This window comes from Emys orbicularis, chromosome 8 (genome assembly GCF_028017835.1).
Source record: "Emys orbicularis isolate rEmyOrb1 chromosome 8, rEmyOrb1.hap1, whole genome shotgun sequence".
Lineage (NCBI taxonomy): Eukaryota > Metazoa > Chordata > Testudines > Emydidae > Emys > Emys orbicularis.
In genome coordinates this window covers 110,624,134-110,646,562 of record NC_088690.1, presented here as the reverse complement: position 1 = coordinate 110,646,562, position 22,429 = coordinate 110,624,134, and the positions used below count along the sequence as shown (strand labels likewise).

The 22,429-nt window shown below is 43.9% G+C and overlaps 1 protein-coding gene across 1 annotated transcript in view; it reads right to left on the bottom strand.

The window, feature by feature from the left end:
- SGCD (sarcoglycan delta) overlaps nucleotides 1–22,429 on the bottom strand; it is a 203,056-nt gene that overhangs the window by 73,061 nt on the left and 107,566 nt on the right. Inside the window, exons 3-4 of the mRNA XM_065409666.1 lie at nucleotides 13,607–13,694; nucleotides 10,303–10,422 (exon numbers count right to left, since the gene is read on the bottom strand). Coding sequence (XP_065265738.1) covers nucleotides 10,303–10,422; nucleotides 13,607–13,694 — 208 coding nt within the window. The remainder of the gene's footprint in view (nucleotides 1–10,302; nucleotides 10,423–13,606; nucleotides 13,695–22,429) is intronic.

The window sequence follows — 22,429 nt, the reverse complement described above, 5'->3', positions numbered from 1 at the left end:
AAGTCTGCGTTAGCTGTTTTTAAATGCGTGAACAAAATGCCAACGCTCTTGGAATGCTGGCTAACAAAAAAACCAAAACATAACACCCCTCCCCCCCAACAAACAGCTAGAAGGATTTGAAGGTGAGGAAGAAACCTCATTTCCTCCCTCAGCTCCATCGCAATTCATAGCCAAGCAGTGCAAATGGATCACCTTTTCTCATGCCTTTAGTTACTGGCGGACTGGATATTGATTTCTCATTGCATCCCTTTTTGCTTTGTTAACTGTGATTTTTTTGCACCCTAGTGATGCAAAGAAAACGCATTAGAGCTTTGATAAGGCTCCAGTCACACATCTTTGTCTGACGAACAAAGGAAATGAATACTATTTCCAGCTGTAGTGCTGCCAAGGCTAAAATCTGTTATCTACACGTGTCATAATGTTTCATCAGTACCCTAATTTTTCTCTTTGTCCATTCTTCATCGCACGGATGGCAGAATGTGGCTCTCACTCCAAGGTTACATTATTAGTATTACTTAATGTCCTGAAGAACTCAGTCAGAACTGGGCAGAAACTGAGAATGAGTGTTGCAGGCTCACAGCTGCCTCCTAAAGAAGTGGCCTTCCACCATCTACAGCACAGTGCCTTGTTTTAATCGGACACAACCATCTTTTAGAGCTAGCTACTGGAACTGCGGCCAGGATGCTTCACCTCAGGAATACACACGCACAATCCTCTCTATTTCAGCACTGGGACTCAAGATTGCTATTTGTCCACACACACAGCATTTCCGTGGACATAATAATGGTGAGAGCACAAGGTCCATTTCATTTTGACTTGTACCAGACTTGAAGCTTTGCCTCCAAAGGTGGGAAACTAGTGCTACTGCTCAGAGTGCCATGCAGACTCCGGCCAAAAGCCATTGTGAACGCACAATTACCACGGCAACGTTTAAGCAGAGGTCTTGACCTGAACATTTTAGATAGAAACAAACAGCCCTCAGAGAAGTGGATATGATAAAAAATGACTATCACTCATAAGATTCTCCATCTCATTTTCCATCTCCACCTGAAAGGTCCTGAGTTTATCATTTACCGTTGCTATAAAAGTAACTGACAAGCAAATAACTTTGTGGCTAGTATTCATAAAAACTCAGCTGTACTATTATACTCATTCTGCTGTACAAATCTCAGCTAGCCCAGTATGTAAAGGATATGCCAAGAATTTACTAAAAGTGCAACGTTAAAAGAATCAGGAAGCTTACTGGTTCCCTATCAGGCTTGGACAGAACAGTAGCACCTCTTTTGTTCCTCCCAGATCACGGCAACACAAGACCTATTGAAAATGTTTGAGGATGCAAAGCTGTTGAGACAGCTGGGATGGTTTACACAGAGATATTAGTTCATCACATTCATATTAAAACATGTCCTCTTCCTGACCAAACTGAAAAGTGATGAGGGCAATGCAAATTCCTTTTTCATCCTCTCTTGGGTAGTGGCAGTCCAATACTTGTGAGCACAAGGTTGCAAATCCAAAACAGATTAAACCAAAAACAAACCTTTGGTTTCAAGTGATAGTTCTGTGAGGCCATTACGCAGAGAGTTATTTAACCATAGGCATGCCAGGTTATGTTGCTTCCCATTTGTATTGCTTATTAACTAAAACCTTTACGGTGTTAATACATTTCTCCTGTAAATAACGAAGTACAAATGTGCTTTTGGAACAAGTGACTACAGACCTATTAATAAATTAGCAATTACATTTCAGCACCTGGGTTACTAGACACATTAGTGAAATCAAACCAGCAGGAAAAACTGCTCCTAAGAACTATGATCCCAAAACAGAGAATGGTCCAGAAAGCAAATATGGTTAGCAACACCCCCAAATTCTGTGTACTGATACTGCACTTCATGGTCCACATGGAATTTACCATGGGCCCCCCACTTCAGGCCACAGAAGGATGTGAGAACAGTAGAACCATTGCAGTTTTGCTACACAGACATGGCTACGAGAGAGGAGACAATGAAAGGGGACAGCTCAGCTCCAAGGGGGCTCTGACTTTCTGGTGTGTAGGGATGTACTGTGGGCAGACTGAGAGTTGGGTCAAACTCCCCTGCAGAAGAGCTACTGCAGTCATGAGCCTGGGAGGCTGAAGGGGCTGGATTCCATCCCACCATAATCTTTAGCTGGGCTGTGCCATGGGGAGAGGATTTGACCCAGTGTTTAGAAGTAGCAATAGTAACTATTTATATTATGGTAGTCACATTTGGGACTCCATTGACTGGGGGACAATCTCTGCCCTGGAACGCGTATGTTTTATACAATAGGGGCCTTATGCAAAGCCTACTGAAATCAAAGGAAACTTTAGATGCCTTATTAGTGATCTTTGTCATACCACAAGAACCACCAAATATGGCACATGTGAACAGTGACTACGTCCCACTGCACCTCAACCCGACTCCCACACATCTTCCTCTACAATTCAAAACCAGAGACCAAAACGGCCAGTATACTGCATAAGCACGCTCCGTATTTTCTCGTTTTAAGATCATCTCAATTCAGCTGGATTTCCAGCAATAGTCAGTAAAAGAAAAACATCAACAGCATAAATACTAATCACCAGAGTTCGTTGGCAAGCTTTCCTGAAAACAAACTTTGAAATCTAACGTCCAAAAAGATGTCAAGGCCTTTGGGAGAACTGATTCTAGCATGTCATCTGATGTTGTTTTAAAAGGCTAAATTAAGCATCTGACCACATTTTAATTTCTGTAAAAACTCACACTAATTTAAATTGCTTTAGATTTAATTAAAAATGCTTTTGTATAGAGATAATAATGTAACTCTGGTAATTAGTATCAAGTGGCATCTAGAGGGCATATTTAAAAACTAATCTGGAGAATAAATAGAGCTAATTAACACTTAGAATAATGCTTTATGATTATCCTTTGTTTATAAATGCTATAATGTTCAATGTGTTGCAAAACGAAATTGGTAATTAATGTATATCAAAGTTATTTTTCAATGTTCTTTTATTGAAGCATCTCTCAGATACAACATTTTTTAGATTATCATAATTTGTTTTATTTCAGAGGGGAAAGAGGGGGATGTGAGAGAGGGGAACTGGTTACAGCACAACATGTGAATTTAGTTAGGGCTAGCTTGTTTCTCCTTCCACTGTTCAGAGTGTGAGAGTTTATGAGCCCTTGGGAGATACCCAAAGGAGCTATAGATTGTGTCTTTTTGGCGCATGCCAAGCTGTACTCTGTGGGGGAGGATATAGGGAACCCTAAGCTGTCCTCCTCAGTGATTTCTGCCACGTGGCACTCAATGAGGAGTGAAGTTCTACTCAGTGGGAGTAATGGTGGCAGATTTTGCTTCTTATGGCTCGATTGTGAAGCAAAGCCATACCCGTAGTATAGAAGATGATCCAGTGGTTAGGGCACCAGCCTAGTAACCAGGTTAAATTCTCCACTCTGCCACAGACTCCCTGTGTGACCTTCGGCAAGTCACTTCGTCTCGCTGTGCCTCGGTTCCACATTTGTAAATGGGGTAACAGCCCTGCACAACCTCACAGGGGTGTGTGAGGATAAATGCATTAAAGATTGTGAGGTACTCAAATATTATGGTAACGAGGGCCATATACATACCTAAGGCAAAGAGAGACAAGAGCGGTGTATGGCTGGGCCATCCCAGGGAAGGAATAGTGGCTCAAGGAGATACACTTCCTTCATTGCTCCAGAAGGGTAGTAAGATATTTCTGGGCTATAGCAGCAACCAATTACTACTCCCCATCCTGGCACCAGCTAAGCTGTCCTGGCTGATGTGTTGGTGGGCCAGCACCAAGGTTCTGCCCATTCCCTGCTCCTGCCTATCCACCTGTTCTGGGCATAGGGAGCAGCAGGTGGGGAGTACCTCTGAGCCCTTCATACTTGGACACAAGGTCTGGGTAATCTAAGGTGGATGGTTTCTTATTTCCTTTCCACCTCTGTGCAGGCATGCGCTCCAATCCAAAATCTAGCCCTCAGTGGTGTGCAGTTCAGACACACTATCTTGCTGATGGAAAAAGGTGGTTGGTCCGTTGCAAATGTTGCACTGGAAGTATGGGCCAGATTTTCAAATGAGCTCAGCTCCCATTTAGGCAACTAAATGAAGTCGTCAAAGCGCTCAACAGCCAGCAGCTCTCATTGTTCTCAACAGGAGAGGGAACTCTCTCACATAGAGGTTTCAAAAAAACGTTTGGCATTATTTAAAAAAAATGAATAGTACTTTCTTTGGAGTAGTCCTGTTAAGTGTGAGAAATGGAGCCGGGGAGGGGGCATGAATCTGGTCCTGTGTGTTTTGAAGGGTTTAAAATGCCCATAAAATAAAAGTAGCAGCTTTCATTTTGTAATCTGCAAACACAAATTGTAGAAGTTCAAATGCCACCTCAAATACAACATATGCCCTCCTGGTACCTGTTATAAAGTTCTGTATTTCAGATCTTCGATTGGATTTTTAATGCTTTGCTAAGACTGAAGAAGTCTTTAAGAATTCAAAGCAGAAAGCCAGTCTCAAAAGAAAACATCACTCTTGTCATTTTAAGGCATTGGCGCTGTTTTTCAGAGCCAAATTGGAAGAAAGTACAAACGAAGACACTAATTATAAATAATAAGATTATGTGTCCAATAACTGCTGTGCTAACCTCTCCAAAATGACTTTCATGCTGGATTGCAGTCCTACACATCCTGCAGTAACAAGGACACGTACAGCAACAAGAACATGTCAAGATTATTTACATAGAGTAGATAAGTGTCAACAGAGAGACACCAACAGCCCCTGATATCTCAAAGTGATTAGAGGACTTTGCCTCTATGCAAGTTGGACTAGCTTCATGTAAGGACCGGCGACACTTGAACCCAGGCCTGCAGTGGTACCAGGTAACCAACATCCTCATGCTGCCACCCAGCGGCTTCTGTAACCTGGCCACTCCCTGCAACTCGCAATTTGCAGCGGCTCCACACCACAGAAAGTCCCATCTCAAGTGATCTGACTGACTGTTGTCTTAGCGATCCCTGATTGGCTCCTTGATCCTATATAAGACCATGGGGCATAGCAGGATGTGTCCAGGCAACAGTGTGGATTCCCACTTCTCTGCCTCTGAACTCCTTGTACTGACCTCTGCTCCAACTTGGATCCTGACTCCCAATCAACCCCCAGAATCCCAACACTGACCCTCAGCTTGATTCCTGATCCTGTCTCTGACTCTGACTTTTGGCTTGACTCCTGACTCAGAGCCCAGCTCTGACCCCAGCTTCAGTTCCTGGCTCCCAAGCTTCTGCCACTAGTCCTGCCTACCTCTGCCCAGGGTCCTGACAATTTGCCTGGACCCCCCATATAACCCATGGAGAAGGCTGGCTCTGGGGGGGGGGGGAGCTGCCCCTTATCCGGCATGTCCCAAAATATATTAGACACGCTTGAACAAGTTGACAGCCCCCAGGAAGAACTTCCGACATTGCAAACACAACAGGTGCAGCTGTCATCCGAGAACCCCGTCGATGCAGCTCACCTGGATACACAGCAGAAATGCTGCACGTGATGGGTGGTGCAGTGCACCGCTGAGAAGCAGACAGCGTGAGAGCAGACCACCCGTGTGTGGGACGAGAACACTGCGCTCCATGCAAACAGTCCCCCTCCTGGGGCATTTCAATTGAAATCACCAAAAGTTTAGGGGGTTCCTCAACCAGTGTCGCCAGCTGTTCCTGCTCTGCTCCGGTTCCACCCCACTGACCAGGCCAAAGTAGGACTCATAATTAGTCTCCTGATGGCAGAGGTGCTGGATTGGGCTTCACCCTATTAGAACGACAGAGCCCAACACTATCAGACTGGGACACCTTCTTCCATGTCTTTCCCTCTATCTTCAATTACTCCCATCAGGCTTGTTTGGCCAAAGCAGTCCTGTGAAAACCATGGCAAGGGCAGGGAACAGCCACCTCCAATGCCTCCCACTCTAAGTATCTCGTCTCCAACACAGAATGGAACAAAGCAGCCCAGCTCTACCAATTCTGGTGGAGAATTACATGAAGACGTCAATGATGAGCTAGCTCATGTGGAAGCCCCGACCAATCTAGACGCCTTCATCAACCTCACCATACGCATTGACAAAGGTTGCGCGAGCAAAACGAGGAAGGGGGCTGTGCTGCCCCCTCGCTGGCATTCCCCAATGCCTGTCTCCATTCCAGTCCCACACCCCATGCAAATCGACACAGCCCATTGTCACGTGAACTGTAAGGAAAGGGAGCGCCACCAACACCACGGCTTCTGTTTCTACTGTGCAATCTGGCTATGCCCTCACCGTCTCTCCTTCGAGGCTCTCACACTGAAAAAGTCAGGATATCACCAAGCCCGGTCCCAGTAAGGAGGGCTGGCTTGGGCAGGCCCCAGGGTATCCATCCTGCTGGCTGTCCCCTACTTCTCACTGAAGCATGTCCAATGCACAGCGAGCCCAAACTGCAGCTGCAAATCCAGATTTGCCTGCATGTCCCAGGGAAGCCCCAACAAATCCCCACGCAGTGGGTGCTCATGAACTCCAGGGCTGAGGACAATTTTATAGATGTTGATATGGCACAGACATTAGCTATCCCCGTGCAGCAAAAACCAGCCTTGTGGAGACTATAGATGGCTCGCTCCTGTCCTCGGGCCCAGGAACAGTGCCCCTGGAAGTTGTTATCCACAGCAAAGAGAAATCCTATGGCTCGGAGTGTTCTGCTTGGCCCACTTCCCCCCGTGATGCTTGGTGTCTCGTGGCTGGCCACTCATGACCCACACGTCCTTTGGCATGAGTGGAAAGTCAGTTTCCACTCTGAATTCTGTGAGCAGTTTGCTTGTGTGCACCACTGGATGAGTCCTGGCCTCAAAACATAGCACTCTAGCTCAAGTCCAGGTCACCTGCACTCGGGCCCAGGCTGTGGCCCAGCTGAGACCACTGTCAGGGGCTGATTCCTGCTCTTCCCACCACCAAGTACCATGACTACATGGATGCTTTTGAGAAGAACGTGGATGGCCTACCAACACACCTCAACTAAGACAGTCTGTCTGAGCTGAAACCTGGGACCAAGATACTGGTTCTTTTGCAAACTGGACCACCGGTGCCTTGGCCCATCCCTGATCGGGCAGGTGATCAACCTTGGGACCGTTCTGCCCAGATCCTTCAGGGTACACCCCGTGTTCCACTTATCTCTACTGAAGCCAGATGTGGACAACCCCTTTGTGAACTGAATCCAACTGCCTTCCCACACCCCCAGTTCAGGTCCAGGGTCATGGTGAACATGCAGTCCATGAAATACTGGACCCTAAAATAAAACATGGCTCCCTCTGGTATCTCACTGACTGGGAAGGCTACGGTCCCAAGGAGCGATCCTGGGAGCCGGCGTCCCAGGTACATGCACCAAACCGCGTGGCGGCCTTCCATGCAGCCCAGCCAGACAAAACCAGCTTGGTGGGGGCACCCCAAAGAGAAGAGGGTTAAGTAAGGATCCCTGGGACTTGGACCTGGGCCAGCAGGGCTGATAGGTAACCAATCTCCACACACTGCCACCCCCCTGTGACCCACAATCCTCAGAGGTTGCACACTACAGTAAGTTCTGCCTCAAGTGATCCGACTGCCAGTGGTCTTAGTGATCCCTGACTGGCTCCTAGAAGTGTCCAGGCAACAATGTGGATTCCTACTTAGCTGCCATCACTGTCCTGCTTCTCTGCCTTTGAACTCCTGGAATTGTCCTCGTCTCTGACTTAGATGCTGACTTCCATCGATCCCCGGAGCCCCAGCACTAATCCGGATCCCTGGTATTGACTCCCGGCCCAATTCTTGATCCCGCCTCTAGTTCTGTCCCTCGGCTCGACTCCCGACTCAGACTCCGGCTTTGACCCCCCAGCTTGACTCCGACTCCTGCCACTACTCCTGCCTATCTTCATCCAGGATCCTGACCCTCAGGTCCTGACAAGAATATTGGAAGGAATACAAACATACAGTATAACACCTCCTGGTATGGTAAGCAGCTGTGGCAACCACTTTTTGAGACACAGTTAGCTTACAGAAATGAGGGCGAAAAAAATCAAAGCCCAACACAAACGCTGAAAATGTTGCAGCTCAAGGTTACTGAAATACTGTACAGTATAACCTCAATTCTCCTGTCCCCATATCTTTTCTTCTTTCATGTCTCTGCCTAAGCCTGATAAAACCTTGAGAGAGATTTTGCTGCAAACATAAATAAAAATGCACTCTAGCATTAGCAAGCTCCCCACTCCTTAGGTTCCAGTGACTAAAATGAGGCATAAACTCAAACTGATATATCTAAAACTACTGCTGGTTCCTCCAGAGCAATTCAAGTAAATAATAGACAAATATTTTTCGAGCTATGTCATCTGAAAAGGAATATTTGCAACCTGTGGAATACTTTTTATCAGTTAATTATCACTTTGTTTGACCAAGAAAAATGGTCTAAAATATCCTTCTACTCTGAGATCTCCAGGAGAATACTTAGACTGATCATCTCCTGAATTCATAAGAATTGATTTGATCAAATATCTCTGAAAAATGCAGTGGAGGATAGGAGACTTGTGTTCAGAGCCTAGCTTTGTGGTATATATTCTACTGCTCTAAAACTGCACATTTGCTTTAATGGTCAATTTTTAAATTTTCTTATAAAAAAGACACACCATGAAGTCTGGAAAGCCTCATATTACAAAATCCATATAAACATATATCTATTCCATACAGAAAGTGATAGATATAGATAGGTATATTACAGAGATATGTGGGTTGTTTTATTTTTTAAACAAACACTTAAATGCTCTTTTTTCTCAATTAAAAACATCCTCCACCCAATACTCCTTTGCAAGTCTACCATAACCAAACAGCAAGCACCGTACTGGAAGGCAACAGATTTAGGCTCATAGACTGTAAGGCCAGAAGGGACCATCATGATGTTCTAGTCTGAGCTCCTGCACATGGCAGGCCACTGAACCTGCCTAACCTCTGGCTGAGTTACTGAAGTCTGCAAATCATGATTTAAAGACTTCGAGTTACAGAGAATCCACCATTGACACTAGTTTAAACCTGCAAGTGACCCGGGCCTCATGCTGCAGAGGAAGGTGAAAAACCTTCACGCTTCTAAAGGGGTTACGATCTATAACTATGAGAAAAAAATGTTGAAAAATTATTAAAAACACCTCAACAGTCTCTTTTCCACCTAACTGAAATAAACACAAAGGCTGCTCAGACATTCCACCACTCATACTCACAAGCTAATGCCAGCGTAAACTTTGACAGAAGGACCTGGTGCAGGAAACTCTGGAGAGCTAGCTGATCCAGGCTGCAGTGGCATAAAGAGGCAAACCCCTGGTTTATAGGGGAGAGGTTTTTCAGGACAAGCACAGCCCTCAAAATAAATGAAGCTGGTCAAAGAGGAGCAGCAGCAGAGGGATGCACCAATTCTGTGGCTTCCAACAGAGAATCCTGCCAGTAGGACTCCTATAGAGTCTGGTCGGAGTTCAAGTTACCCTGGCCTACCTTGAATTACTGAAGAACTCCAGTGGAGGACAACAGTGGAGAGTCTGGCTGCCTGCCAAGGGGGTGAATCCCTTATTGGGTCTAGTGGATTAAGCCATGCCAGCAAAAAAGCCACACCAAGACACACCAAACTCTCATATGGATATTAAGGAAAAATTAGGTAATATAAGATAAAGGCTCATAGAATATCAAGGAAATTAGTAAGGAGACTAAAAATACGATGTGGGCAGCAGTTCTTCTAAAAATCGTATTGCTTTAGAATGAATGTAGGGTTGGTGAAAGGGACCAGATCAACAGGACTGGAGCCCTCTATTTATTCCCAGGACAGTGACTGTGGCCGTGAAAGCTCCCCCACACTGCCCCATCGTCATCCTTCATCTTGGACCCAAAGGATTGAGCTGTTAGCTCAGCCTCCAAAATCATCCAGTGTTTGGCCTCTCTGCTAAGACTGCCAAAACTAGTTATTTACTTCTCCAGTGAAACTGGATTGCAGCCACCAGTAACTTATTATGAAGGCTAGCCAACAGCCATCAGATGGCAGCAATGGTCAGAATCAGCTTGAGGCACATTGAAAGCAAAGATATAGGTGCAAGGCAGTGAGTCCCATTACCAATCCCATGAGCAGGCCAGTCTCCCAAGGCCTGATCCAACAACCCCCACTGATGTCAACAAGAGTTTTGGTGTTGACTTCAAACCGAGTTCGACCAAACTCTTAGAAAACTTTCAGAGAAGTTTAGATCAGTTTTTAAACAGTTGATTTGTCTAAGAGCTGTTACCTAAAACTCTCAGTCTCTCTGCTCCCACGACCACTTCGTTGTCATCTGCAGAAAACAGCAATTTTCCAGAGAGGGATTTCACCTCGAATTTTTGGCTGTGTGCTTCCACTGCTTGGGGACCTAGAATGGGAGAAAAGATTTAGCCCATGTTTTCTGAAGAAAACCATACGGTACTTTTATGAATGTAATAAATCTGAGTGTTGAGATTATCCCAGTAACTCTGCATGTATGATCTACAATTTGATAGACCACAGAGAGATTTCTCCTCTTGAGAGTGTGACTTGTCCTTAGGAAAGGGTAATAACATGATGTTTAACCCGCCCTATCAAAATTACCATGATTTCTTTCTACGCCTTAATGAACATTTGTTGACATTACAAAACCATCAAGCAACTTGTCACAACTGAGAGTTTCTGCTAAAGAAAGACCCAGGCATGAAATAGCAGAGAATGTTACCGGCCCTGATTTAAGTGCATTGACACAGCTGTACCAGGTATCAAGCTTTTTGCAAGGTGTGAGTGTATGAAAAGGAGGAAAGGAAGCAAGTCCAACATCTGCCCTTTCTTTGCTTGGCTCTCACTTCCATGTAAATCAAATTTACCCTGAATAAACTGATGCTGGTATCTGACACGTTCCAATCCAAAAGGAATATAAAAATCAGGAACAAGTGCTTCATTTTGAACTGTAGACTAATGGCCCGTTCCACTGAAATCAACAGGGGCAGATGAGGTACAGAACTAAGAGTCTGATCCTGAGAAGTGATGAGCATTTTCAAATGAGCATCCTTCAGGATGAGGCCCTAAGTGACTGGCTTTCAAGTGTGTACAAGACAAAATAAAGGGCAGTCACCTTTGACATTTCAGAAAGTTTTATATGCGTAATAGTTCCCCAGTATTTAGCTCTTATCTTAATACTACTGCTGTCTCTTGATATGCTCTGCAATCTAATGCTGAAAAGTCTGTGGTAATGCTTTTCATTCCAAAGCCTGACAAACATTCTCTGCCCTCGTGGCCATTCCATGCTGGTCTGTGGCTCAGCAGTGCAAGGAGCTGACCCTTCTGTCACCTGACCTGGACTCAACTTGTAAAAATCACCACTTCACATTCCTCTCCTACCTATCCCACGCCACGCACAACAAAACCGGATGGATTTGCCACTGCTCATGGCAGATGATCAGCCCCAAATGTTTCTCTCACTGTCTCCCTGACTGGTCTCACTTCGCAGAAGAGAAAAGAAACGACTCTTGAAAGGCCAAGGTTTTTAAATGTAGGCTCTAACATTGTGTGCTCACAATTGCTTCCGCATGCAGTTGTGTGCACTAGCATTTATGCCAGCGCTGCCTGAGTGCACAAACTATTAACTGTGTGCACAATGGTGGGCACAGAAGGTAGAAATTGTTTAATTCTGTGGAAACACTAAAGGATCCTGCAAACCATTCTGAGAAAATCTCACAATTTTTGGCAGCTTTTAGGTTTGAATTTCTCTCTCTACCTACCCACGACTGCAACGCACTCAATACGGGACTACATCTTAAGACCACTTGGAAACTGACACTGGTGCAGAATGCAGCACCTGCTTACTAATCAGTGTCACACTGAGATCTCACATCATCAGCTTTCCATGAGCTGGCAGCCTGGGAGTTCTCTGTGTGGAGTTCCCGATGTTGGTTTTAACCGGTAAAGCCCTATGTGGAAACCGGTTCCCTGAGAAGACAGCCTCGCTCTGCATGCCACTCCACCTCAGCTGAGATCAGCAGAGTTGCTTAAACTGGAAATCCCTCAATTTAAAGAGATGGGAGCAGCTGGCAGGGTGTTCTCTATGAAGGCCTCGCAATTGTGGAATTCTCTTTCCCACTCCTCATTAAAGAATTTGTGTTTGAGACATGTTGTGTGATCCCAGCCTTCTTCTGAGGCATGTAAGGGGGATGTGGGCTGATGGACACACAGGGTGCTACTATATTGGATTACGATTACTGCTGTCATCAGGAGTTGTTTCTAACCTATGGAGCAGGAGATTTTTAGAGTAATTACATTTAGGTTCAGTTATATTATGTGGTATCATATAATTTACCATGACTTTTAAGTGTATGCAAAGATACCCAGAGCATGTGATGGGTGTTGATTGCAGCCTTTATACATCAAAATAAAAGTATTTGGGTATTTATGTTGCACTGATCCCCGTGGTGAAGAAGCATCTGACATTCCAAGCCAAACAGGCAGGCAGCAGTAAGTTTATGATCTTTTCCAAAAGTCAACCTCCAATGCCTTCACTAGAGCTTGCATCTCTACTAGCCAGTTTGCTGTCTTGGGTCTCATTTCAGTGTTGGCATGGTGTGTGCTTTGTGTGTGCGCGCGTGTGTGTTACAGAGCTGCTATAACTTCTACTAATGGCCATCTAGACACTTCCAAGGTCTATCAAAACAGAGTCACTCGAGTGACACAAAGATTCCATGGGAAATAAATGGCAAATGACCAACAAAGTAAACAAGTTCCTTTTGAAGGGCAGAATCTGGGAGCTCAGGATTGAATTTATTTCCCTCCTCAAGGCAATTTTCACATGCGCCTTAAGTCATTGGTTACTGAAGCTGGTTAATTATTTAGCACTGTGACTGGAGGTCAGGTGTTACATAAGCCAGCCAGACAATCCAAACTCATGTAGAAACAACATGTTTTATGGATTATTGGCTCCGCCACACAGCAATACTTCTCCCTGGCCATAGACTGCTCTATTTGTATATTAAGAATTTTACATGCTGCTCTCTCGACACAAATCACCCATGCTCTCAAAGACACACCCATGCTGTGGATTCCTGAAACATTGGTTTCCCCATCAAACATGAAGTGCTAATGCTCGCGAGAATAAGGGGTCTTTAGCAGCAGAAGGGGCTTTGGGTTTGGACAGCAGTCAATTGCAGAGCGTATGTGTGGAGCTGCTGCTAACCAACCGAGTTCTAGAGATATTAGGCCAGTTAAAAGTATCTTGGGACAATCCTGTGCCTGTTACAAATGAAATGTCAGGGTGAATATTTTCTTCCTGACCCTGAAGTCATACAACTATCTGGATTGACTTTCAAATGACAATGATTTTCTGCTTCCTTATTAGATATGTGCAGCCAGCTTCTTCTCCAGCACAGCTCTAACCTTCTTATCTTTTGTTTCTACAAAGCGGAGCTAACTTTTAACTTGTACTTTACTAGAAGCCTTAGCTATCCTCCTCTCTACTGTTTAATGATAATAAATTATCCCACAGCACAGGGTCCTTTACGTCGTCTTAATTCTTTCCTCTGGTGTTTTCTCTTCCTTACCTGTTACAAGACGAGTAAGGACTTTAGTCTTCTCATTGAGAATGTTCACTGTAACATTTCTGGCAGATTGGAAGTACAATGGATTGCCCTATAATAAGAGCACAAGAGAAAGCAAATAAGAAGGGAGCTTAAAGAAGAACACTCTTGAGAAAGCCTGTAGGATGTGTGTGCTCGGCCATGGGTGCTTCTAGTTTCTCCTGATCTTTGAAAAAAGGTCACAAAGTTAGAAGCCTGTTTGAAGTGCAGGTAAGATACTTGTGTCTGTGTGTGTTAGTTTGTGTTCGGATTGCACCCTGCATCAGAACATGCACCAATGCAGTGGCCGCGCAGTGGGTGTTACATATCCCCACCAGGGTCCGGGGACAGGAGAATTCTGATCTGACAGTGTTTCACACCCACAGTGCATTCACTTTGCACAGGCCTAAATGATTAATCCCACTTCCCTCTTTACCATGGATAGTGCACTGAAGTCTAATTATGCTGTAGGAACTGTCATCTTTATTACTGGTGTAATCTGACCAACCTGTTATTTAAAAACATTTGTGCGAGGTGAGTCTGATTTGAACTTCCCAATGTTTTAGGGTGTTTGGATCTGGGGTTCGGGTTGGTCCTCTCCTTAGTTACTGCAGCATATTTGGTAATCAAACCTATAACATCTGCAGAAAACTCCAGATTAAATGAGCAGGTGTCATTTTGTGAGTGTGGTATGTGTGTGTGTGGGAACATGTGTGTTGTGTGAGTGTGTGTGTGTGTGTGGGGGGAAACCGGATTAAAAGAGATTTTTGATAACATTTTAAAACAGCTTTTGTTCTCAATCCGCTTATGAAGCATACCATACATCCCATTACGTAGCCTTTAAATACATCCCACAGTGCTGAGCACTCTGAACCAGATTCAACGCATTGATTTCAATGGCGTTACACAGCTGGATTTCACCCGATTGCTTTAGCTCACAGGCTTTTGGCCATTCTTAAATATTCCATTTTCAAGTCATCGGCGGGGAAATAAATAAATAAATAAATAAGAGCAGCCATTGCAATGTGGGAACCTGCTGGCTCCCTGGCATGGGCCTTTTCAGGTACCCTCCCCACACAAGGAAGCCAGTGGAAATCAGCTAAAAGCACAGGCAGGGCACACACTAGCCAGGGCTCTCCAACAGCTTCTCACTAACAGCAGCCACAAATCACACAGTCTTGATTTCTCAGTGGTTGCTGGTACCAAAGGCCCCAACAGCGTGACCATAGCTAAACTTAATGCACTATTTCCAGAAGAGCGTAAGGGGGAAATTCATCAACTGCCTAAACCACATTAACAGTTAAAATTTGCACAAGAGCAATAACAATAACAACAGTTCTGTGATTCCTTTTATCCAATGTACTTCCTTAGATGCCCAAATCTTTTCCCTCTGAAGACTGTTTCAAAGGCTTCCTTGACTTCAGTGGGAGCAGAACAGGGACCCTGCCTATCACCATATATTTCCTTGTCCCCCAACCTTGCAGTCTGTAGCATATCTGACATTTAGATAGCACCTTTCAGCCATAAGGCTCCCAAAGCATGCTACAATGCACATACAGGATGGAATTTTCAACAGCGCTCGAGCTCTGCTCCCACTGAAGTCAGTGGGAGTTTTAGCACTGACTTTGACAAGAAGAGAGTAAAATCAATTTCAAATAGCTCATGGAAATCCCACCCACAGTGATCACTTAATCAACCACTGAAATGCAGTCACATCTGGGGTGGCAGGCTGCAGCCCCCTGCATTATTGGCAGCCAGCACCCTGCAAAGCAATGGGAGATGAGGGCACTCGGGCCAGCCCCTTTCCTTAAAAATATTGCCATGGGACTTCTATGTGGAGCAGACAGCAACCCGTTATTAAGGTCATATCTGGAAACAGTCACTCGGCATGAAACTCAAACAGAAAAGAATACCATGTGATTTATCTGACTGATCCTAATTAAGACACCCAGGTTAAATTTTGAAAATTCCCAATTCAGCTATAGAATAAAAAAATGCAAAAGTATTAATGAAATAAACTTGAATAATGCATGAACTGGAAGAAATTCTGATTTGATTAATGGATATTCCACAAGCATTAAAAGAGGTTACCTTTGTTGAATGAATTGTGAATTATTCGCTTTGTTCTAACCCAGAGTCTCATTTTCCTTGACCTAGTAGTGGTCATAATTCTATATAAATGATGTAGAAATAGCTACAGATGTAAATGTGATGTCACAAATTCAGTATGGTAGCTTCCCTTCTGCCTCAAGTAGAAAGAAGAAGGGTTGTAAAGGAACAAGCCCTTATTAAAACTCAATGGGCCAGATCCTGACGTTCTTCCTCGGGCATAACTCCCAGTTAAGTTGTTTTCCCAGAGTAAAGGACATCTGGGTTGGTCCATAACTTTGTAAAGGAGCAAACATGGTAAGAAGAATTACAGAAAACAAATGAAGTATAATAATAATCTGGAGACTTGAGCGGATTCCAGTCTTTACTGTCTGACCTTGGACAAAGCATTTAAGTTCACTGTGTCTCATTTCTCTCATCTGTCAGATGAGGACAAATCATTCTCATCCACCTTTGAGATGTGCTTGCAGATCCTTAGATGAAACGTGCAAAGTATGTAAGTACCAAGTATTATATTTTATTTCTAAGACAGCAGGTCTGAAACATGGACCCAATACAAAAGAGAGCATCTGAACGAAAACCAGGGAACGTCTGAAAGTTTAAACAACAGAGCATCTCCATCTAAACTCCCCCAGAAAGGAAAAGAGTAAAAGGGCACTGCCAATTCCTTTTTATTATTTTTTCCCATTTTACCCTGAATTATTTATGTTCCACTACCAAGGGCCTAGAAAGAAATATTGATTCTTTCTCCTGTATTTTTAATGGAACAGAAATAAACTCAGCTGCACTTTATTATTTCCTTGTTTATGCATTAGCATCCTGAGTGACCTCAGCAGGGACCCGACCCAAACAGCTCTTGAAATCGCATTTATTACTATTGCAAATTTAAATTTCACACTGATTGAAGGTTGGATTTTTTAAAAAGACAGATGTATAGAATCCATACGAAATTATAGCCATCGATGACATCGTAACCATTATAACTGCATTATAAACAAGGCAGGTCACATTTCTGACCTATCCCACTTGACTGTTGTTACTGGAGGGATGCAAATAGACTAAGCGTTTTGAAAAGGTTAGCATGCCTTTCAGTCTCCATTAAGGTAGGAAAATAGACCGAAGAACTACATGACAGGCTTGGTTTCAAACTCCATTACTGATTTGCATAATAAGATGCTGTAGAGAACACGACTAGATAAGCTAAGAGGTTATGCCCACCCTCACCAGAGTATATTAGAGAACATAAATGCTGATCCTACTGCAGCTGTGTAGTTCACTGATTCAGATTTCTCTTCATGTGGCTTTCAGAAAACTAAATTTGCTTGATGGAAGAAGCATGCCTTTATTAGTCTATAGGGAAGGAATATTTCAAGCACTTAATGTAATGCCCGCTCACATTTCCATAACTCTCTTTCCATTTGGAAATGAATAAAAGGCTAGAAAAATATTCCCTGCTGCTGGAAATTGTGCACACTTTGCATCCTGTGTCTTTTACTTACACACACAATAACTCAATCATCTCTCACACAAGGCCCTTTAAAAACTTCTTGTCCCCTTTTAGAAATTCAGGTAGGATCCCCCAGCTCTTTCATTAACCAAAGTGAAATCAAATGTTAGTGACTTACTTTCTTCCCATTCTTAAAACAAGTAATTAATCAGGAAATGGGATTTGGGAAAAATTCTTACATTTTTATTACTATTTCTTGTTAACATAGTCCAACATTAATTCCTCCAATGCACTAGAGCACTGGGAAATATAGATTGATACAGTATCATCACCTCAATAAAAATAATTATACATAGTTTGGGCTTCAGAGCTTCAGTCCACACTAGAATAATGCTCTCATACATGGTTCTGTAACCTACTGAACCTAAATTTAGAGTACAGGGGCCAGGTCTGACTATAGTCATAACAATGTAAGTATGAGACACACTGAATCTCTAAAATACAGTATGAAGCAGCTCTGGAAATGTGTATTTCATGTCATAGCCCAGTTCTGTTCTTTCCAGGTGAATACTGATAAAGAGACAAGGGCCTGATCCAAAGAAAACTGAAGTAAATGGAAAGGTTCTCATTGACTTCAATGGGCTCTACATCTCTTTAGTGTGTTGGAAAAAAACAGTGGAAAAAAAGGTCTCTGTATCTCCAAGATGCTTCATCTAGTTTTTTTGGAGCAGTCAAATTAAAGGTAAAATACACCTGGTGTTGCCATTCCCGTAGCATTATGATCTACACGATTTCAATCTATGGCTTTCCACTTTAGCTTCCTGCAAAATGTCTGAGAGATTATGAAATCTCCAGCATTTCCCCCATTTGTTCTTCCTACACACAATCAAACATGTAATGAAAGTTATCAGCCAGGCCCCAGAACAACTCTGTGCCTTGACATTCAGCCCATTTGCCAACATTAGTTCTATCTGTATGCCAAGACCTGGGCGCACTAACTTTTGTCTCCTTCCATCTACTGTCAGCTCACTTGGGTTATTGTGAAGATGTTGCCAAAAGCTGAAAATCTTTCGTTTCTTAATTATCCCGTAGCACTCACTGGATTGTACAATAGCCTTTGATTTAACTTTCTTTGCCCATTAAATCAGCATTCATCTCCCCAGCAGCACTATTTTACATTTTTGTTTCTTTTACGTGATTAATTCAATCAGACGGCTGGAGAATTGAAGGCACGGGCTTGCGCAAACCTCTCTGGGAGCAGGATGCCATCGCTTCCCCTATGCATGTTTTCATGTCTGCTCCTGACGGATTTCAAGTATTCTCCTTGTAAAACATTTAATGAAGGTTCCATGACAGGATGCTTCCATTCCATTTCAGGGGGCAAGTCTAGGATGGGATTTTCAAAGCAGACTACAGAAGCAGGCTACCCACCTACCCATTTTAATGGAAACTAGGTACCTAATTCCTTAGACCCCTTGAAACCCCCAGCTCTAATCCTTTTCTCTAGCAAACATAAAAACTCCATCTCTGACTCCTGCTCTGCATTACCACCCCCCAATGGCGTAGCACTAACACAAATGTTCATGGACATGTACTAGTAGATGCCACAGATACTCAATTTATTAAAATATGGGGACATATGCTACAGGATATAGTATTTGAAAGGTGCAACAAATATGTCAATACAATATCGTTTGTTTCCTAACTAATCAGTGAGCTATCCAGTAGAATATATGAGATTTTGCAAAAGGTATCGACTGATTGTTCAGAAGGCTCAATACATGGCAAAATGAATCATAACACTTTGCCAGGTGCCTTTCGCTGACTCACTTCTGAACAGATGCTAAAAGCTCCTTGATCAAAGATTATACCACCTTGACTGACAGCCTTGATGCACAGCCCATGCAATCCAAACCTATGCTCTCTTTAAGGGAATTAGATATTTTATAGATATTTCCTTGGATTAGTTTTGGGGGATTATAAAAATAAGTAGAAAATCTTATTATATTTTAAGAGGTAATTTAAAAGTAATACATCAACATCAATATTTTTACAGTCAGGAAGGTCAAAAAGGAGTACAGAAGTTCCCCGGAACGGAACACCTTGCGTAAGTCGAATTTTGCGTAAGTTGGGAACGTATCTCCGACAATTACGCAAAAAAAAAAAAAGCTTCTGGAACTTTATCCGTAAGTGCGGATTTCCGTAAGTCGGGTTTGCGTAACCTGGGGAGCGTCTGTAGTTTAAATTGGATCTAGTGGAGCCCACGAATCTGAATACGAAGTGCTGGAATATGTCAACGTGAAGCGGGGAGATAGCTGTGTTACCTCCAGTCTTGCAGAACTCATGAGAAAAGTCCAACACAAAGCCATGAACCATAGTGGCAGCTGGCAGCCTGTGAGCAGTGCCTGTGTCACTACCATACCTCTCGCTGAAGTAGAGAAAGGAAATGACCTGCTATGTAAAATCATATCAGGATTACTGGACGGGAAAAGCTCATTTCAATAGCCCTCCCACTTGCCTGGGGCGATCCACTCCCCCACCTGCAAGGGGAGAGCTCTAGAAGTCAGGAAGACTGGTCCTGCTCTAGATCCAAAGGGGGGGAGGGGATCTATTCACAAACAGACCACCCAGACCATCACCAGAGTGGACTTATTCTGCACCTGTCCCAACCACCCCACTGCCTGCAATCACAGGGTGTCCTACCTGTCCCCATTGCTACTGCTATGAGGAACAGCTGACAGACAGCTAAGCAGCAGTTCTGCAGAAAAATAAATTAATTAATGGAGATATCCTATCTCCTAGAACTGGAAGGGACCTTGAAAGGTCATCGAGTCCAGCCCCCTGCCTTCACTAGCAGGACCAAGTACTGATTTTTGCCCCAGATCCCCAAGTGGCCCCCTCAAGGATTGAACTCACAACCCTGGGTTTAGCAGGCCAATGCTCAAACCACTGAGCTATCCCTCCCCCTGATTACAGTGGATGAGAAGCTGGATATGAGTCAGCAGTGTGCCCTTGTTGCCAAGAAGGCTAACGGCATATTGGGCTGCATTAGTAGGAGCACTGCCAGCAGATCGAGGGAAGTGATTATTCCCCTCTATTCCGCACTGGTGAGGCCACACCTGGAGAACTGTGTCCAGTTTTGGTCCCCCCGCTACAGAAGGGATGTGGACAAACTGGAGAGAGTCCAGCGGAGGGCAACATAAATGATTAGGGGGATGGGGCACATGACTTACGAGGAGAGGCTGAGGGAACTGAGGTTATTTAGTCTGCAGAAGAGAAGAGTGAGGGGGGGGGATTTGATAGCAGCCTTTAACTACCTGAAGGAGGGTTCCAAAGAGGATGGAGCTAGGCTGTTTTCAGTGGTGGCAGATGACAGAACAAGGAGTAATGGTCTCAATTTGCAGTGGGGGAGGTCTAGGTTGGATATTAGGAAACACTATTTCACTAGGAGGGTGGGGAAGCACTGGAATGGGTTACCTAGGGAGGTGGTGGAATCTCCTTCCTTAGAGGTTTTTAAGGTCAGGCTTGACAAAGCCCTGGCTGGAATGATTTAGTTGGTGTTGGTCCTGCTTTGAGCCTCCTGAGGTCTCTTCCAATTCTAATATTCTATGCTTCTATTCTATGACAGGGGAGCAGGGAGCATGATGGATAAAGAGGTACCTAGCTAAGGTTGGGAGGAGTGGAAGGACTGATTGTTTTGGATGCGTGGAGAGTGTGGAATTGATGGATTTTTTGGTGGTAGTCATGGCAGGACAGAATGCAGCACTGCTGGGTGAGCACGCAAGAGAGAATGATAATACCACCTCACTCTTATATGCAGCTTTTCATCCAGACATCTCATAGCACTTTACAGGAGAAGAGTGTTTTACTCAGGAAATACTGCACACATCACTGACTGAGGCAGAAATTTTTTGAAGGAGCCATACGTTGAAATTTTGGCAGCACATCACAGCTCATAATGTTCCTATGAACCAATGGTTGGACCAATGACATGTGTGAGCAGCCACTAAGTCAGTTCTGGGTGGAAGAAACACAGGGTAAGTAATATATGCCATACTCACATGTACGGTATATGCTGCTGTCTCTCTATCTACCAACTTCTCGCCTTGCCTGGGCATGCAAAAGAACAATGCCCTAGATGGCCACTGTTCCAATTCCATGCAAAATGTGATGAGTATTATGCCATTCTGAGTGAGAGGTGATTGTTCACACTTCTGCCTACTCTGAAGTGGCAAATAACCACTGCCTCTAAACGGAGAGGAAAAGCAGTATTCTTAGAAACGCTTTCACCTGCAACAAGAAGGGGAACCTTTTCCAGTGAAATCTCACAAAAATGTCACCTCTGTTCACTGTTCTGAGTGCAACCAAGTCAACCAGTGGGTGCAGTATGGCGCACAGCGTACGTTAGCAGAAGGGTGCACGCTACTTCTTTTTGGATTCCCCATCCCCCTCAGCCATTCTGAGCTACAGTGGAAGGCTGGCTTTGGAACCTGATTGTGGTCAATTTCTCACCTTCCTCCTGCCGTGACTCCAAACAGCACGGGTGGAAGTTTGCCCACAATGTGAACAAATTGATCATGTAGCTAAATCTGCAGCCGTTACACTGAAAATCCATCCCTTAATGTTACTTGAACACATATTTTGTTGTTTAATCACTGAGCCTCTTCTGTGCTTGACTTTGTCCTTCAAACAGTTGAACATGATGTTCATGTAACTAAATGCATTTTCTTAGCAAAATTTCCAACTTGACAATGTCAGCTTTTCAAAGAAGAATGAACATGATCTGTGACCTGAATTGATAATGCCGGCAGACGAAAACAAATGTTATACAATGTCCCAGTACATGCCATATTTATGTCTGAAGAGGGTTGCTTTTAGGAAGGAAGCAATAGGTTTAGCATAGAGGTAATAAAATGTATTCTCTAGCCCTTTCCTACCATAAACAAATCGTTTTCGGAAGAGAAACACATCCATACTGTGGAGCTGGGACCAGTGTGGAGCTGGTATACATTTTGACCTGCAATTGCCACTGTTACGTCTAAGTAAGTATGAGCCTTTTCTATGTGAAGTAGCTGTTATGAGCTGACTCAACATGCAGCATGATAGCTTCATCCTTTTCTTTTCTTCCCCCCCCCCCCCCCCGCCCAACATCAGGTATTTCAATGTTTAAAAAAAAAAATTCCCTCTTCCCCAGACAAGGAAACGGTATACACGAAAGATACAGTAATTTTTACAGGAAGATACGTTTTGAA